Here is a 13,702-nt window from a genome sequence, read left to right as displayed (position 1 = left end):
TTTATCTGTCTACTTAAAAAAAAATTCTCCCATATTCACAACTTCTTTTAAATGTCATAATTTCCCAAAGAGTCTTACCCTAGCTTTCTCTTGGGGCCTTATGCAGATGTTCCATTTTATTCCTCTTCTTATGATCTCTTGCCCTGAGGTGTGTGTGAGTCCACATCTCCCTGTGGTTTTCATGCCCCATAATCCCCACCATTGTCTTCCACAGCTTCTCTTATTTGAAGTCCAGAGTCTGCCACAATTTCCTATTTAAGTTCTTAGCCAAGTGAGACAGAAACCAGTCTCTCAGCTCATACACAGGCCAAAAAGTTGCAAATCATTTCCACACTTCTTGTTCTAGACAAGAGAAGGAACTGGAAATTGGTCTTCTTCCTCCTGACCACAGTGTATCATTGCCTGGAAGGGGATAAGACATGGGCAAGTAAAAATGCTGGGAAATTTCCTATAATTTTGAATGTGACTTTTTCTTGGTTCAGGGTTTGGTTATTTGCTATAGGTCTCTGAAATGGTTTTCAGAGCTCCGATAAAGTTTACTTTAGTCAGTCTGCTAGTTGTTTATTTAATGTTTCTGTGGAGGAACAAATGTCAGGAGCTTCTAAGTCCACCATCTTGGTAATGGCTCCATGCTTCCTGCTGAGAAGTCAGCTCTTGGTGTTAATGAGTTTCCCTTGCATGTACTAAGTCTATATGACTCTCACATATAGCTTGCAACTTTCAAAATTCTCTCTTTGTCTTTCAACAGTTTAATTATAATGTGTCTAGGTGTGGATCTGAGTTTATCCTACTTAGAATTAATTAAGATACTTGAATATATAAGTTAAAAATTTTCTCCAATTTGGGAGGTTTTTTGCCGTTATTTCTTCAAATATTCTTTCCATCTCTTTCTCTTCTTTCAGATTTCCCATATATGTAGGTCAGTATGCTTGGTGGTATACTGTAGGTCTGAGAATGTGTTCATTTTTCTTCATTTTTGTTTGGCTCCTCAGACTAGATAATATGAACTGACCTATCTTCAAATTCACCAAGTCTCTTTTCTACCTGCTAACTCTGATGTTGGGCCCATATAATAAATTTTCCATTTCAGTTGTTGAACATTTCAACTCCAGAATTTCTAATTGATTCTTTTTTTAAATAAGTTGTCTCTTTATTAAGATTCTCTACTTTCTGAAACATAGTTTTCACACTTCGTCTAGGCATGATTTCCTTTAGTCCCTTGTACACATTTATAATAGCTGATTTAAAGTCTTTATCTAGGAGTTCCCATTGTGGCCCAGTGGTTAACGAGTCCGACTAGGAACCATGAGGTTGCAGGTTCAATCCCTGGCCTCCCTCAGTGGGTTAAGGATCTGGCCTTCCCATGTGCTGTGATGTAGGTCGCAGGCATGGCTCGGATCCCGCATTGCTGTGGCTCTGGCATAGGCCGGTGGCTGCAGTTCCGATTAGACCACTAGCCTGGGAACCTCCATATCCGTGGGTGCGGCCCTAGAAAAGACAAAAATAAATAAATAAATAAAGTCTTTATCTAATAAGTCCAACATGGTACAGGCTTCCTTACCGTCAGATTTTATTGACTGCTTTCTTTCCCTGGGGCATACACTGTGGCACACTTCTCTCTCTCTCTCTCTCTCTCTCTCTCTCTTTTGTATGTCTCCTATCTCTTTGTTGGAAACCTTATATTTAAAATAATATAATTTAGAAACTCTGGAAATCAGATTTCCCCCTTCTCAGGGATTGTGTTGTTGCTATTCGGTATTGTTTTTGCTCTTTTTTGTTAGTGACTCTCTTGGACTAATTCTGTAACATCTGTGTCCCTTCAGTGTAGCCACTGAGGTTTCTGCTCATTAGCTTTTTGGATGGCTGATGAGTTGACAAAGATTTCCTTAACCCTTTGCACCATAAGAGTCCTCACCCTTAGGTGAGGGGCTATGTGCATTTTATGGCCGACCTTGAACACTCTAGCAATTGGCATGTCTCTCTTATCCCTTTCTCCTGCTTGTGTACAGTCTCCAGGTCAGCCAAAGGAGACGATGATGGCTGTCCCAGGTCTTTTCTGAGCACATGCATAGATAGCCCTGCACTTGCACACAGTGTTCTAGGTCCCCAGGAATATACTGGAGTTTTTCAAAACCCTCACTGGGCATTTCATTTCCAAGGTTTTAATTTTTTGTTTGTTTTTTGGTTCAGCCTCTTGTTTGTCCCAACTGATATTACCATCTCAGATAGAAGTTAAAAAATTACCACTGATTTTTGTCATGACATGCCATGAGGACAGGATTTTTCCTCATTGAATGAATGAGCCCTGAGGTGAATTCCAGCCTTTGGAGCTCTTCCTAAAAGGTGCCATTCAGGTCAAATAGTGACTGTTCTTTTGTAATGAGGCTTTGTGGAGAGCGCTAAACCCATTCTTTCCATACCTGGGGCTGCCAGGCTGCAGGTTTTCCCAGATACTATGTTTGCAAGGCCATTGGTTTTCAAAGCTATGGCTGAGCCCAGTAGAGGAAAGTGGGAAAGTTAAGATGCTACAAAGCTCACTGTTCTTACTGAAGTTCAGTCATTTTTCTTGAATAAACACTCCTTGTTACAAGCCTTTCATTAAATTCAAGAGTTTCAAAAAACATTGATTTTGCCATTTTTTTGCCAGTGCCTTCACCATTTATAGAGGATCAAACTCTTACTATATCATTCCACAAGGACTTCTCCTCTATTTACTCTTAAACTAAATGTTGGATTTGAGTTAATCATTTTTACACTGATGCTTTGATTTTGGAAGTAACAGCAGCGGAATTTCATAATTATCCAAATTGGTTATTCTCCCATCTGGATACACATTATCTTCAGAGCTTTAAAACAGATACTCTCATGCAAGAGCCTTAACCCTCGTTCTGTATATTGACTGAGGCCTTCATATTTTTAAAGACATCACCCCAGGTGATTATAATGTGACACCAAGGCTGAGAACCCCTGATCCAGATCTTATTTATTTTGAATCCCATAGCACAAAATAGTACCTTACATTTCTGAGGCTCCTCATTTGTCAAATGAAAAAATGGATGGATAAATGGATGGATGAAAGCGGTTTTAATGATATACACGTACATAGATTTATTATCTAGGGACAACCAAAGATATATTTGTGTCAACTCATTCTTCTTTGGATTCTAAAACAGGATTGACTATGTAGTGAAACGTTTGTTGTTACGTGAGGTATGCATATTAAACACATTCACAAGGATGAATGATGTGTGGCATCAAATGAACTTCAAGTGGTTATTCATCAAGTTGGTATTTTAGTTGTGCAAATTATTGGTAAAAGTACATTTTCAAAATAATTAGAAAATGATAGCACCAAAACCATCTATTATCATATGCCAAGTATGTTGTTATCTAACAGCTCTCAAAAGATAAATACAAGGACCACTGTACAGAGGAGGCAATTGAAGCTAAGAGATGTTAAGTAGCTGGCTCAAAGCCATAGAGCTAACAGTGATAACAGTGATGAAACCAAGCAATGCTCCCAGCCATTCTCACTTCATGACTTAAACTCTGAAACCAGTGGTTTCCAAACTTTGATGCACATTGGCACCACCTAGAGATCTTTATGGATGCTGGCTCCCACCACCAGACATTCTGACTTAATTGGCAGAGGGTGCAACTTGAGCTGAAGGAATGTTAAAAGTTCCCCTAGGTAATTCTAATGTGCCACAAAGTTTGAGAACTACAGCCTTATTAACTGTTTGGTTTGGGGTTTTGTTTTTTGTTGTTGTTTTTTTTTTTTTGCCTCCCTAAGGAATTTTTTTAGGGGTGAAAATTCTTGGATAAATTATTTACCTTGAAACATCCCAGGTAACTTGCTTGGTTTTTCAAAGTATTGTATAAAAATCGATAAATATTACCATGTAACACTGTGAAGCTTAACCTTTAAAAGCTTATCTCTTTTCCATGAAAATTGTTCAACCCAATTTATGCAGTAAAAAGTAGGAAGAATTCCCCCTAAGTTCAGAATATGAGAGTTCTGGCTGTATAGTAATTCACTTGTAAAAGATACAGGGATTTTGGCTAGCCACAGAGCTTAACATGAACAAATCAGATACTGACGCAGCCACACTAGCAGAAGCAATGTCAAGATAACAGGAAGTGAGGACTCTGCCACACTCTGCTCCCATCAGACCACATCTGGAACTGTGTTAAACTCCAGGTATGTTTTCAGAGGCACTGTGATAAATGAGAGGGGAGACCGATGAAAACCATTAACTATGAACATGAGTTAAAGGTTCACACAGAAGGTGAGGAAGGCCAGGGAGCTGGCTTCAAATGTGAAAAGAACATTCATGAAAATGAGGATTGATTGCAGGTAGTGGAATGTTATATTTCACGTTCATCATAGGATAAAGAGCCTTGTCCGATGAACTGGGAAGCTAATCACATATTTATAGAAAAATGTGATATAACAGACCCAACAAGTGACTTTTGGAAAATAACCTCTTCATAAACTGGAGACTCTCTGTTGTTGTTGTTGTTGTTGTTGTTGTTGTTTTGAAGTGCAGTATTTTGTACAGTTAATTTTTTGTCAGTCAAGATTATGGTTTCAATAATTGTTCTTAGCCTCAGCTACACAACTCACGGTTCAGAAGCATCTGATTGGCTCTTAACCAGAAACTGGTTGCCCATCTTAGTCTCTAAGTTATTGAGTACAAGTGGGAATAATTCTAAATATGTATATTTTAAAATTAAGTATATATATATGCATATACACACAGTGGATTTACATATAATTGCTACGTTATGATAATATGACTTTACATGTGTTTAGCACCTTGTACTTATAAACTTCTTCCAAATACATCATTGGTTAAAAACAGCATTTAATTATCTCCATAAGCCTCTAAATACACAGCGGAGCTTCACAATTTAAACCTCTTCATTAACAGAATGCTGAGTCTAAAGCAGAATCAGCACAGGACATGGTAAAATGGGAAAATCACAGTTGACGGTGATATTTAAGAAAATTATCTTAAATTAGGGTAAGGAAGTAGAAGAAAATCTGAACCATTAACTTTTTTAAAAATTCATCTTGTGAATTAATTGGATAAAGCCACCTTCAAAGTTTAATGCATTTTCTGCTACATAAATCCAGACTGTGAGCCACTGTAACATTTATTTTACCTGAAATTAATTTTTTCCTTCAGTTTGGAAAGAAAGGAATAAGAATGGATGTTCTCCTTTTAATTTTTGAAGAACTACATTTGAAAATGTAAGGTTGGAGTTCCCATGGTGGTGCAGCGGAAACGAATCTGACTAGAAACTGTGAGGTTGCGGGTTTGATCCCTGGCCTCGCTCAGTGGGTTAAGGATCCAGTGTTGCTGTGAGCTGTGGTGTAGGTCACAGATGTGGCTCAGATCTGGCATTGCTGTGGCTTTGGCGTTACTGTGGCTCTGGCAGAGGCTGGTGGCTACAGCTCCAATTAGACCCCTAGCCTGGGAACCTCCATGTGCCGCAGGTGCGACCCCCCCCCCCAAAAAAAAGACGAAAATGTAAGGTAATTTCTAAATCTGGTATATGTATTATATAATACACACACACACACACACACACACACACACACCCCTGATGTATATATACTGGATATATATGTGTGTGTATATATATACACATTAAGCTGTAGGACTTAACTGCTAGGAACAGAACAAGGATCTTATGTGTTAGAACCACACTGTCTGTTCTCCTTTGGTTTCTATAGATATATAGATGTACTTAGAATCTGAAGAGCAATTTATTGACTATAGCTTTTAGGACAAGATTTGCCTGTTCAGTTTTGATTTCTCTGACATGCTATTCTAATGTGTATGTGGCATTTTTGAAATTTTTTATATGCAATATGCTATTTTTAAATCTCTTTCAAATACTATATTATGCATAGTGTGGTCTCTATATGGCACAGAGCAGTGTTTTTATAGCCCTTATGGTAAAAAATTTTTGTCTTAAGTCATGTTACACTAGCCTTGCTTGTATTTTAAAATTGCATTATGTGTATCTCACCTCATCAGAAAGCGGCCGGTTCTTTTTGCTAGAGGCAAGAGAGAGAATTTTAACCCCATTAGTTTGATTGCTCTGTGCAAGCATCCAGTTTTCTGTTTTATTCATTAATCTGTAAATGATAATGTCTTCGTTTTCCTATAAGTTGAATTTTAACCAAAAATATTTTGCAGCTTTACATTTTCATCTTATTTGTATATTTGACTTAATTTCATTTGATTTGAACTTCTCTCTTCCTACTTATTCAGCTATTGAAGCTTTAGTAGCAGTATGAGGCGTTTCATATTCTCTTTTTCAATTATGGTTTTTGTTTTTCTTAGGAAATGTCATTGGCAAAATAGCTCCATCTCTTTTGGAATTATTAACCCTCTAAATTGGGAAGCTTCTTCTGATGGTTTATAAACTAGCTTTATTATGACAGCCACAATTGTTGGTACTTCCAAGTACAAGGTGTGTAGTGGAAAGACACTAAATGAGAAATCAGGAGATCTAACGTGGCTTTTTGGTTTCATTGTTAAGTGTGCACGAACCTTTGGCCTTTCGGCCTATAAAATGAGGATGTGATGTTTCCTTAAAGTAGAGCTATGAGGCTCAGATGAGATAATATATGTGGAAGTCTTTGTGCCCTGCAAAAAAAAAAAAAAAAAAAAAAAAAAAATTAGGCTGTTGTTGTCTTACTATTATTACTATTGTCATGATTATTACTAAAGAGTTTTCCATTACAGATGAAAATCTGATTTGTCCATAACCAATATTGTACCAGTGGTGAAACTGGCAAAGACTGTTTTTTTAAGACATGTGAGAAGGTGGAAAACGTGGTGACTTTGCCCAGTCGCTTAGCACTAGTGCAAGACAATTTTGGCAGAGTAATTATCTTTCCATCCTCAAATATACTGTCTCCCTTTCCATAGACAGTATGTGAGGCAAGGCGTCATGTGCTTAAAATCTTTAAACCTGAAAAAGAGAACAGAAAAAGAAGGAAGTCTCACTTTCAGAACAAATGCAAATTTTAGAGAGGCCTATAGGCTTGAGTCACACAGGTGACTCTGCCCCACAGATGACGGAGGTTCCAAGGCCCCAGGGAGCCAAGCCCATGACCTCACTGGGACCCCAGCTCCTGTGTATCATACCAGGCACCTGAGGAAGCTCTTGGATCAGAGGCAGATGCCATCACTTTTGTTATTCTTCCCAGTGGCCCCAGTGAGAAAGCAGTGAGGGACCAGCAAGTCGCTAGACTGGGAGGCTAATTGATCCAATCCATTTACACTCCATCTCACAGACGAACACTCTTTGTTTGTTTGTTTGTTTTGTCTTTTTGCCATTTCTTGGGCCGCCCCCTCGACATATGGAGGTTCCCAGGCTAGGGGTCGAATCGGAGCTGCAGCCACCAGCCTACGCCAGAGCCACAGCAATGCAGGATCCGAGCCACGTCTGCAGCCTACACCACAGCTCACGGCAACACCAGATCCTTAACACAATGAGCAAAGGCAGGGATCAAACCCACAACCTCATGGTTCCTAGTCGGATTCGTTAACCACTGCACCACGACGGGACTTCCAACAAACAAACATTTATTAAAAGTCTTCTGAGTGGCAGGCACCAAACCATATTCTGAGTGAGAGTCAAAGAAAACAAGTAGAACCATTCTCGGAGAACTCACACGTGAGTGAGGAAAGGACCCATAAGAAAATAATTACAATGTGAGGGAAAAAAAAAAATGGCCATAAAAGCCTTGAGTTTTAAATAACCAAATCTGACCTCAGGCTTAGTTGATCCAACAGCTCCGCGATGTCTGCGAGGACCCGGCTCTTATTATCCTCTTTCTGTTCTGCCATTCACGGCATCCTGACGATCCCTGGGCATCGTCATCGCAGAACTCATTAGCCACATCCAGCCCAGCCCTAGACAAATAATTGGTGAGGGAGGAGTCTTCCAGGATAGGGTTAGGCTGGTCAAGTCTTACCTCTGGTTGGAGGCGCTCTCTGCAGAAGCCTGCGTGTGAGAATTCGGCAGCCCAACAAAATCCAGATGTGCCCACGTGAGAATGAGGACGTGGGTTCTGGAGAAAACCATCCACAAGAAGGAGGGGAGAGGTGACCCACGCTGAGAAAGAGGGGGGCAATTTCAACAGAGGAGTTTTTAGTCAAGCTGCTGTTGAAAGCTGAGTCAGAGTTTTCAGGGCTGAGTAGGAGTGGGTAAGTTCAGTAGGGCGAACCTCCAGCTAAAGAAGATAACTTGGTCCAGGATATAAAAGACCATGGTGCTGTAGGGAGCAGCTGTAATCCTAGAGGTGGAGTACAGTTTATGCAAAAGAGTATATATAGTGTGAAAGCAGACTCAGTGCTGCTGAGTTAGTCTGGGAAGATACATGTCAGGGAGGCCATGTAGACCTTATCCTGAAGGAAATGAAGCCAGTAAAGGATTTTAAGAAATCTGCCATCTTCTTGTCAGTGTCTTTTTTTTTTTTTAAGATTTTTCTTCTTTCTATGACAGTTGATTTACAATGTCCTGTCAATTTCCGCTGTATAGCCAAGTGACTGAGTCATATATACACACATTCTTTTTCTCACATTATCCTCCATCATGTTCTATCACAAGTGATTGGATAGAGTTCCCTGTGCTGTATAGCAGGATCTCATTGCTTATCCACCCCAAATGCAATAGTTTGCATCAACTAACCCCAAACTCCCAGTCCATCCCACCCACCTCCGCCTCCCCTTTGGCAACCACAAGTCTGTTCTCCAAGTCCATGAGTTTGTTTCTTTTCTGTAGAGAGGTTCACTTGTGCCATATATTAGATTCCACATATAAGTGATAGTATGTGGTATTTGTCTTTCTCTTTCTGACTTACTTCACTTAGTATGAGGGTCTTTAGTTCCATCCATGTTGCTGCAAAGGGAATTATTTTGGTTTTTTATGGCTGAGTAGTATTCCATTTCTTATCAGTGTCTTTTTATTCTTTTTGGAGATCTGACACTTGGTCTCAAGTGTAGTCTTTGGGGAGGGCCTGTGTTAAATAACATCACTCCCCCAAATCTTCCATGTTTATAACAGTTTTACCCTTGAAGGTCATTTTGGCTGCGTGTGAGAAACTTGATGCACAATTTCTCTTGAGTAGCTGACATATGTTACTCTCTGCATAAAACGTTTCTTCTGGAAAGTCTAAGGATAGCTTATTCTTTTCCTTAGAAGTGACTTAGTCATTTTGCTTAGAAGACCAAAGAATCTTTTTCTTTTTCTTTTCTTTTTTTTTTTTTTTTTTTTTTTTGTCTTTTTGCCTTTTCTAGGGCTGCTCCCGAGGCATATGGAGGTTCCCAAGCTAGGGGTCTAATCGGAGCTATAGCCACTGGCCTATATCACAGCCACAGCAACGCCAGATCTGAGCCACATCTGCGACCTACACCACAGCTCACAGCAACGCCGGATCCTCAACCCACTGAGCAAGGCCAGGGATTGAACCTGCAACCTCAGTGGTTCCTAGTCAGATTCATTAACCACTGAGCCACAACAGGAACTCCTCTTTTTCTTTTTTATTAAAGTCCAGCAGTTGTATATGTCTTTATGTTAGCCAATTCTGAGCCCGTTTTCCCTGGTATATTGAGTAACTTTTCAATATATTCTCAGGTTTTATTTATTTCAGGAGAGAGTCTTCTTGAATTAGTTTTTAAAATTGTGCTCTCTTGTATTGCTGTTTCCTTCTTAGGGCCTCTTACCATATGTACATTAGATCTTCTCTGTTTGTTCTCGAAGTTTTTAATTAGCTCTTTTTCCATCACTTTGGAGTTTTCCCACTTTCTATTTATTTAAAGATATTTCCTATTTGTTAATTCATTCCTTTGTTCCTTCTAGTTTACTCTTTATTTCCAAAATGAATCTTTATTTTTAAAATTTTTTATTGGAGTAGAGTTGACATACAAAGTTGTATTAGTTTCAGGAATACAGCAAAATAAATCAGTTGTATCTACACATATATCCATTTCTTTTCACAGATTCTTTTCCCATATAGGTTATTGTACAGTATTGAGTAGATAAAAATGAATATTTTATTTCTAACTCTTTATGGATCTTTTACTTCTCTTTAAAAAAATGGTTTTTAATTGAGTTCCCATTGTGGTTTAGCAGAAACCAACCTGACTAGTATCCATGAGGATTCAGGTTCAATCCCTTGTCTTGCTCAGTGGGTTCAGGTTCTAGTATTGCCACGAGCTGTGGTATAGGTCATAGATGTGGCTTGGATCTCACGGTACTATGGCTGTAGTTAGGCCAGCAACTGCAGTTCTGAATCTACCACCTAGCCTGGGAACTTCCATAGGCTGTACCTGCAGCCGTAAAAGAAAAAAAAAATGTTTTTTTACTAATCGCCTAATTTATGAGCTTTAATAATTCTAATTATACACTTTCTATAATTTTCTTTTTTTTTCATTTTTTCTTCTTATAGTAACTCTCTAGAGAAATTGACTATGGTCTTTTTATATTGTTCATTTTAAGCTAAAATGAGATTTCTTGGTCTTTTAGGACAGAGATACAGGCCAGGGTAGCATTTCTAATTTTATAATTCTTAGGATGCCATTTCTGCTCTTTTCAGTGATGGAGACTAGGTTCAGGCTCCTTTGCTATCCCCCCATAGCTTTTTTTTTTTCTTTTTAGGGCCACACCACGGCATATAGAAGTTCCCAGACTAGGAGCAGAATCAGAGCTGCAGCTGCCAGCCTACACCACAGCCACAGTATCTGTGACCTGTGGCACAGCTTACAGGATGTAGGTTCAATTCCCAGCCTGGCACGGTCGGTTAAGAATCTGGCACTTCCACAGCTGTGGCATAGGTTGCAACTGGAGCTCAGATCTGGAGCCAGGGACTCCATATGCCACAGGGGAGCCCCCCCCAAAAAAAAATTTTTAAAAATGACCCACGTGCTTAGTGCTGATTGATATGCTGTCCGGAGTCCTAAGTGCAAGAAGGCATGATTTGCCTCACAGAGAAGATAGATAAGCTTCATTCAGGCATGAGTATTGAGTACAGTGTGTTATCTGTGGGTTCAGTGTTAATGAATTAAGAGCATATGCAATGAGATGTCTTTAAACAGAAACACACATGAAATGAGGTAATGTATTGACCAGTTGATGACAGTGTGACCAGGGACTTGCCGAAACTTAACCCTGTTTCTCCCTTAGGAGCAATGTTCAGTATTAGCTAATTCCATTTCTGTGATGATTTAATAGAACTTAGTTACTGCAAATAATAAGACTCAGTTGTGTTTATTCACTTCAATAACCCCAGTAGTTATCACAGTGACTCTCACGTAATAGTCGTTCAATAGATATCTGTTGAAACTGAATCGTCTGTGTGTTATACATACACACATAGAACTTTTATATAACATATAAATTCAGCTGAATTTATTTTTCATGCCAAAGGTATACCTCACAGCCTTGTCATCATTACTTTTTTAAAAATGCTAAATATAGGCTTCCTTTTGATACCATCCTTATTTTTATTGTTGTCTAGGATGCTGGAGAAATGGTTCGTTCCTTTGTTGGTGGTTTGGAACTCGTGGTCAATTTACTGAAATCAGATAATAAAGAAGTTTTGGCAAGTGTGTGTGCTGCTATTACCAATATAGCCAAAGACGAAGAAAATTTAGCTGTTATCACAGATCACGGAGTTGTCCCTTTATTGTCCAAACTAGCAAATACAGTAAGTAACACACCTTTTTATTTCAAAATGCATGTTGTCGTAAGATATCACAGTATAGTGGCAAAAGCAATGAGCTTAAAATCCACCGACCTGGATTCAAGTTTAATATCCATCACTTAGGATGTATAAGATCTTGGTGAACTCATTTCATTTCTCTGAGACTAATCAGTGTGAAGATGTATTTGAAATTGTATAATATTAATATTCAAGGTCCTTTTGTTTATCACTGGCAAGTAAGATGGTGGCAAATATAAATGTTATTGTAGAAATCTAAACTAGCATCTTCTTCACTCTCATCATTATTTATGAGCCTTAAGATAATCGTTCATGCCAACTTGAGAAGGTAAATGCTCCTCCCCCAGCTTAGCAAGCTTGGGTCGGTGGCATCCTTGAGCTAGAAAACTTTGGCAATCACTGTGTTATTCATCCAGAGCTGTGCCAGATAGAACAAGCAGCCTTGAGAGAGAATGGCTTCACCATGACAGAGGGATTGGAGCATAGCTTGGACCGCAGAAAAGCCATAGAGCAGAAGTTCAATCACTGGCAGCCTGCTTGGTCTAGAAAATATTTAGGGCCAGACTAACACTGAGTTCTTGAGAATATCTGCCAGACTCAGTTAAGGACACCAAATTGTGGCCTGAACCAAGAGGATAGTGCCATTAATAAAGAGAAAACTATAGCGTTATTCAGTTATGTTACACCTATACACGGTAATTGCATACAGAAATGTTATTCAGTTATACTGTACGTATATGAGGTAATTGCAGACACAAAGAAGCATATGGTCCAAATAAACAATACATTGTTTAATCTGACTAGGAACCATGAGGTTGTGGGTTCAATCCCTGGCCTTGTTCAGTGGGTTAAGGATCTGGGGTTTCCATGAGCTGTGGTGTAAGTCACAGATGCGGCTTGGATCTGGCATTGTTGTGGCTGTGGCATAGGCCAGCAGCTGCAGCTCCGATTTGACCCCTAGCCTGGGAACCTCCATATGCTGCAGGCGCAGCCCTAAAAGGACCACCACCAACAACAAAATACACAATTTACTGTGTTGTCTTCTCCCTCTTGGAAATCAAGGTGTATCACTGATGAGCAGCATTCCTAGCATGAAGTAGAATTCATTCGTTTACCCTAGTTAACTGAAGCCTCCCCTAAGAGTGTCCAATATTCCTTAATTTATTCCTCAACCACATGCCAATCTGTAATTCTGCCTTGTGAGTAGACTTACTCAAAAGGAAATGGAGGCTTAAGCCAATAACTAATGCCAGACACCTGATCACCCTTGAGTGCATGTCCTGCCTTCGGTCCATAAAAAGAAAATGCCAGGTTGAGCCTTGATCCACTGGTGACCCACAAAAAGACTAGTTTCCATCCAGGCACCGCCCGAGTGGCCAGCAGTAATAAACATCTAGAGCATAAACGTGATCTCACGGGGTCATTACAATGCACACACCACACTTGCTTTTCCTTGTGCAGAATAATGACAAGCTGAGGCGTCACCTGGCCGAAGCTATTTCACGTTGCTGTATGTGGGGCCGAAACAGAGTGGCCTTCGGGGAGCACAAGGCAGTGGCTCCGTTGGTGCGTTACCTGAAGTCCAGTGACACCAACGTGCACAGAGCGACAGCTCAGGCTTTGTACCAGCTCTCAGAAAATGCTGACAACTGCATCACCATGCACGAGAACGGCGCTGTGAAGGTACTGTTGATCAACTGTGTGGTGTAGTCCGAGTTAGGTCAGTGGAGGCTGGGAAGAAACATAATGTTAAATTTTACTGAAGGGGGTATTTGAACACACGAAACTGCCCACTTGTTGAGTCATGGCTGCAAATGAGCTGTGTGGTATGGTTACCGTGTTTTGTGCTGCAGAAAAGTTGCATGGAGATAGAATTTTTCGAAATCAAAGAATATAAAATTTACTCAATTAAATAATTGTCCCATAATTTGAATTTGATTCAAGAAAAGGTAT

The 13,702-nt window shown here is 39.6% G+C and overlaps 1 protein-coding gene across 23 annotated transcripts in view; it reads left to right on the top strand.

Moving 5' to 3' along the window:
* ODAD2 (outer dynein arm docking complex subunit 2) overlaps nucleotides 1–13,702 on the top strand; it is a 186,558-nt gene that overhangs the window by 112,380 nt on the left and 60,476 nt on the right. For all 23 annotated transcript variants that reach the window (XM_084979979.1, XM_021064724.2, XM_021064723.2 and 20 more), the window contains 2 exons: nucleotides 11,546–11,734; nucleotides 13,211–13,432. In XM_084979979.1, the coding sequence (XP_084836105.1) occupies nucleotides 11,546–11,734; nucleotides 13,211–13,432 (411 nt within the window). The remainder of the gene's footprint in view (nucleotides 1–11,545; nucleotides 11,735–13,210; nucleotides 13,433–13,702) is intronic.

This window comes from Sus scrofa, chromosome 10, assembly GCF_054392235.1.
Source record: "Sus scrofa isolate SSC_HxYL_T2T_F1_AM1 chromosome 10, Sscrofa_HxYL_maternal_Yorkshire_Landrace_v2.0, whole genome shotgun sequence".
Lineage (NCBI taxonomy): Eukaryota > Metazoa > Chordata > Mammalia > Artiodactyla > Suidae > Sus > Sus scrofa.
Note: the sequence above shows the minus strand (reverse complement) of the source record. Positions and strands in the feature narration are given on the sequence as shown.